The sequence below is a fragment of the Condylura cristata genome, unplaced genomic scaffold, assembly GCF_000260355.1.
Source record: "Condylura cristata isolate star-nosed mole 26May11 unplaced genomic scaffold, ConCri1.0 scaffold00004, whole genome shotgun sequence".
In the NCBI taxonomy this organism is placed as follows: domain Eukaryota; kingdom Metazoa; phylum Chordata; class Mammalia; order Eulipotyphla; family Talpidae; genus Condylura; species Condylura cristata.
Window position 1 is genome coordinate 46,517,419 of NW_004567105.1, and position 6,000 is coordinate 46,523,418.

At 38.9% G+C, this 6,000-nt stretch overlaps 1 protein-coding gene across 2 annotated transcripts in view; it reads left to right on the forward strand.

The window, feature by feature from the left end:
- The window catches only part of EOGT (EGF domain-specific O-linked N-acetylglucosamine (GlcNAc) transferase), a 29,733-nt gene extending 24,161 nt beyond the window's left edge, over positions 1–5,572 (forward strand). For both annotated transcript variants that reach the window (XM_004675991.2, XM_012735034.1), the window contains exons 15-16: positions 1,076–1,178; positions 3,537–5,572. In XM_004675991.2, coding sequence (XP_004676048.1) covers positions 1,076–1,178; positions 3,537–3,683 — 250 coding nt within the window. In that variant the 3' untranslated portion in view covers positions 3,684–5,572. The remainder of the gene's footprint in view (positions 1–1,075; positions 1,179–3,536) is intronic.
- Positions 5,573–6,000: the final 428 nt, after the last annotated feature.

Here is a 6,000-nt window from a genome sequence, read left to right on the forward strand (position 1 = left end):
TAAGCTAGCCACAAAAAGACAAATGCTGTGTCATTTCACTTATATGAGACATCTAGAGAAATCAAATTCATAGAGTCATAAACTAGAATGGGGTTACCAGGGCCTGGGGGAGGGGAACTGATGAGAAGTTGGAGAATTAATATTTAATGGGTACAGAGTTTTAATTTTGCACGATGGGAAAGTTCTGGAGATCAGCTAACAACACTGAAAATATACTTAACATTGCTGACCTTCTGACTTAAAAAGTGGTTAGGATCATAATTTTATCTTCTATTTATTACCACAACTTTTGAAGAACACAGCTCTAAAACACAAGCCAACAACTTCCTTCTATGCTTCAAGGTAGAAATGATTGACCCAGAGACTCCTCCTTGAACTTGATGATTGGTCATGGAGTCATGCTCTTCTCTTCCTTAATAATTCTGCTTTGGATACCAGACCCCATCTTCAGTCTTGACACCAAGAGAGTTACTGCCACCAACTTCCTCTCTTTGCATATGACCTTCTTGATGTATGATTTCACTTTAAAAGTGAGTCAGTATTTAAATGAGAGACTACTTAGAAAAAAAAATTGTTATGGCCTTCCAACAACCTGCAGAAAACATTTAAACATGTATGTTAGAGAAATAGATAATTGTGCTTCATTTCTCCTATAGATGGTCATGGGAATAAAAGGAGGAAGGGAAGCACAGGAGAAATGCAAGCAAGTTCAGGCATTGGATTTAGACAGACCTGGGTTCAGTTTCTGCCTCATGAGCATGTGACCTTGGATGTTTTAGCTACCCAAGTCCATGTCCATAGAGCCAAAGCCCAGGGTATGAGGAGATAACATCTAGCTCACTGGCTTTCTGCCCTATTGGTAAAGATCAGTCACCATTCCTTGACCCTAGTCTGTGTTGTACAAATAAAGACAGTTATGATAATATTTAAAAATACAATCTCCCTCAGTCTTATTGGCTGTTTAGAACATGTTGGGAGTTCTGTAAGAACATGTTGGGAGTGCATTTCCTCACAGAGGAATGCTCTGGGCAGAGTCTCGGAGCTGCCTGAAGCCTGGTTGTGCTTGTGACCTCAGGTACAACTGTGAGGATGAGCGCTGCTACTTTGACCTGGCCAGACTGAGGGGTGTCCACTACGTCACTTGGCGAAGGCAGAACAAGGTCTTCCCTCAAGATAAGGTAACATTCAGTGACAAAATTGAAGTTACTTTACTTTTTAAGATTTTTTTTTTTAAATGTTACTTATTTTGGGTCCTCCCTGGTGGCGCAGCGGGTTAAAGCACTGCACTAAGAAGCTTAAGCCACTTCCGCATGAGTTTGATCCCCGCCTGCCCCCGAGGAGATCCACATGGCGAGGCAGACCTCTCCTGACCGGCCCGCTGCTCCCCTCAGCAGTGTACTTTGTTGGTCTGCCTGTTCTGCTTCCCGCTCTGTCTCTGATGAATCCTCTCACCCTCCACATCTCTGGCCTGTACCCCAGTTCTGTTTGAATAAATAAATGAATCTTTAAAAAAAAAAAAGTTACTTATTTTTGCAAAGTAGAGCTGGGGTGTAAGCCAGAGTGCAGGGGCTGAGAGGATTCACCAGAGACAGAGAGGGGAGCAGAACAGGTGGGTCTACTGAAATACACTGCTGAGGGGAGCAGCGGGCGGGACAAAAGAGGTGTGCTGCTCCATGTGGGTCAGCTCCCTGGCCAGGAATCGAACTCAGGCCATAATGGCCACCAGGAAGGTCCCTTATGTTATTTTTTAATTGGTATAAAGTGTCTCCTTACTAATATGCAAAGCTATCATTAAACTTCAATCCAGAGACAAACTCTTCTGTGGAATAGTTTTTTATTTCGCACTGACAAGTGACAAGGGAAATGAATCATTCTGTGTTTTTGTGTTGATAAGTCAACTTTGTGAAATTTGGGCCTAGAATGATCTATTGAGTTATATAGGAGGGATCAGCAATCTGTGTGGAGCTCCTACCTGTGGGCCTGTTCTCACCCACATCTGGTTTTAAGATAGAGTTGGCATTGGATTAACAACGTTGTAAAATATATATAAATTTTAAAAAGTTGAAATATCTTCCTGAAAGATACTTATTGCTATTTTATCCATGAAATTAAAAAATTCACTTGTCAGACAAATTGCTTAAAAACTACCACAAGGGGTTGAATCGTAGCACTATGAAGCTGTCTGCAGCCACTGCAACATGAGTTCCATCCCTGAACAAGGAGCTGACCCACATGGTGTGACAGACCTCTCCTGTCTCACCTGCTATTCCCCTCAGCAGTGGATTTCATTCAGTCTGCCTGTTCTGTTCCCCATTCTGTCTCTGGTGAATCCTCTCACCCCCAACTCATGCTCTTGTATGCATAAATAAATAAATCTTTAAGAAGAATACAGCTTTCTCTATGAAGCAGCCATGCCACTCCTCAGAATCTACCCAAAGGACAAGACACAAAAACATTAATTCAAAAGGACACTTGCACCCCTGTGTTCTTTGCAGCACTGTTTATAGTAGGTAAGATATAGAAACAATACAAATGCCCAAAAATAGATGACTGGATCAAAATGTGGTACATAAACACAAGGGAATTCTACTTAGCAATCAAAAAAGATGAACTCAGGCCATTCATAGCAATATGGATGGAGTTGGAAAGTATTATGTTTAGTGAAATAAGCTAAAAAGAAAGCGAGAAATACCAGATGGTTTCACTTATAGGAGGAATATAGGGGAATCAAATTAAGGGATTAAGAAAAAAATTATAATAAATTAAAAAACAAAATTAACAGGTAACTCTTTTAAAGATGTATTTCTTTATGCATATAGAACTGGGGTACAGACCAGAGGTCCAGGGGCAGTGAGAGGATTCACCAAAGACAGAGTGGGGAGCAGAACAGACGGACAAAGTACATTGCTGAGGGGAGCAGCGGTCAAGACAGGAGAGGTCTGTCATGCCATGTGGGTCACCTCCCTGGTAGGTGATTGAACTTTTGCTGAAGTGGCTGCTGCTAGCTTGGAAATGCTGCATGTTAACCAGATGTACCACCAGGGAGGGCCCAACAGTTTTCTCTTAATCAGAGGCACTGGAGGGGAATGGGTGGGAGAGGGGTCAAAACAGGAGAGGGAGGGAGTTCTTACACTGGGACTATGGTGATGGTGCACGGGTGAATGGGTGGTGGGAATTTTACAGGGACTATACCTGAAAGGAGAACGCTTGATTGTACAAAAAGGAAGACTGATGTAAAATATATATAAATAAGAAGGAGTTACATTGGGCCCAGGCTCAACATCTGTCTCTGTGTTTCCAGTGGCTGCCTGTATACTTCAGGGGTGAGGTGAGTAATTGTGGCAGAGGCTGTGTGGACTCCAGAGTTGAAGATATCTATTATCTGGCCTTTACTGAAAAAATTGGCTAGCCTCAGCCTCTGATGTTGAGCGTAAATTAAAATAGCTTCTCTGGTCAAAGTGAAATAATTTTCTTCCTTTACAGAGAAGGACTTGTCCTCTGTACTTAGAGACGTGGGTTTTGGTTTGTTTCTGCAGGGCCACCACCCAACGTTAGGGGAGCATCCCAAGTTCACCAACTACGCTTTTGATGTAGAAGAATTCATGCACCTTGTCCTTCAGGCCGCAGACCACGTATCTCGACACCCCAAGTGGCCATTTAAGAGAACACATGAAGAGCTGTAATTGCCTTGAGTCTGTGCAGAAGGAGTGTTTAAATGTTCTACCAGACACACTGAAATCAGTAAAATAGTGTGTTATTTCTTAGCTCTTAAATTACCGTTTCGATGCCAAAACATCCCTTCAGGGTATTACTTATGTGTTTCATATTTTTCAACTGTTTTATATACCTTTTGTGTCATTGCTATTTATCGAGATACTATTTTTGTACTGAAAGCTGTACTTTGTATAGTTCAAAAACTGGGCATAGGCATGCTAGTATAGTTGAATTTTCTTAAGGATACCCAAGTTTTCGACTTTCTTAGCTTTAGAGTTTATAAATGTTTTTGTAGGGTATCTTGTGACTGGAATTTGAGAGACTTCCAACTTGTTTATGATACATTATGACATATTTGAGTCAATTCACAACACAATTTACAATTGGCCAGAATTTGCTCATAACATTGTGCTAGAAAAGGGAAATAGACACCAAACACACACACACACACATACACACACACACACACACACACGTGATTCTCCACTAATGTGGGCCCAGGCTACTGGGCCATGTGATACATCAAGTAGAGTATGAAATACTGTTTTATTCTATCAGAGTCAAACTCCCACTCAATTTTCTGCTGTTTTTTTTTTTTTTAGCACTAAAAACCTGGATAAACCATACTGTTATAGTAAATTATGTTCATATGTATTTCATATGCAAAGCATATGTCCCCAAATGTAACAACTGCATATGATAAAAACAAACTAGAACATTCTTCAGGGTGATTTTGTGTACCGTACTGATTTCTTCTTAGGGAGAATTTTGCGTTGAATATATATATCAAGGTGGTTTCCATTGTGCAGGTCACTGCCTAGACAGTGAATATGTGCCTACCTCTTTTAGCATGGAAATATTCCAGCCTTTAAGTTTGCAAACTGCAAGGTAGCCCACGAAAAGTATTTCCCTGTAAAGACCTAAGAAAGTGCCATTGATTAAAAAGAATAGCAGAAATCCCACTCTTTGAATGGGGTTTGTTTCTTTCTCTTCATGAACCTTCAGTCTAGTAATCAAAAACCATGGCTACATTTTTCTATAAAATGTGAAGTTTACATTGCATTGACACTTGAGCAGTCTAATCTAGAGAAAAACAATTTCTATTTTTAAATAAGGGATTAGTAAATTACAGCAGAGGTAAGATTTTTGTCATGTTTTAGAATTATAAATAACAAATATACAATAGAAAAGTGACCTGAGAAATCTAAAATATTTATTTTCTGATCTTTACAGAACAAATTAGCTGACCCCTGCTTGAAGGGGTTATGAACCATCTCCTGGCTTTAGAAATATTTATTGAAATATCTTTACAGAAAATAGTCAATCACTGTAGCATTAGCTTTAATTTGTATCTTAAAACTGTCTAAGAAAGAATGACAACATACAAATTTTTCAATGACAGCTGTCACTGCTTTTCTTTCTACAAAAACTGTGTAATCACTCTGAAAATATTCCACAGGAAAGGAATTGGATAAGCAGTGTTGCACTTTTAGTCAGAGAGAGAAATCTGAAAAAATCACTGCGAAAAAAAGTTTCAACATTTATCTTTTTACTTCATTGAGGAAACGTGTGGAAATATAATCATGTAGATGAATGATGATTTCCAGAATTGAGAACAGTTTCTTTATAAAGCTATTACATTGGACTGTTTTGCTTTGAAAGAGAATACATTTTGTAAGCAAGAATGTACATTTGACACTTTATGGAATTAACTTTTATTGGACTTTTTCGTGGGAACAAAAGAAATTTTCTAAATTATAGAAATTAAATGTAAAGACTACTCTTTTTACTGATGAAGTCTTTAAAAGAGATGCATTTCACTGTACATTTTGGATAAGGCTTTGGAATAAATATTTATATTTTATTTTAATGTCAGGTCCATTTTTAAGGTTTTCCTGTGTCTTTTTTGCTCATCTGGTAGTTCTGGATTATAAAAATTAAGTGTTTCATGGATAAGAAACTCATGTAACACAAAAATTACACTTTACATTCATTTTAGCAGCTTATTATATCATCTTTCACATAGTTTACCTTGCATAAGTCATTCAAAAGTCACATAAGAATGAAGGTCCCTTTTTCATGCATTTCATGCTGTTGAAGGGATTTCCCAGAAGATGATAGGTCTTCTGATTCCATAGCCTTCCATTCATTCCCACACTTGCTTGCTAAATAAACATTGGTTGAGCAACTCGCTGCCAGTTGCTATTCTAGGTTGTGGGGATACACAGCAGTGAGTAAAACAAAGCCCTTGCATCCTGGCAGAGGACGCAGATATTAAACAAAATT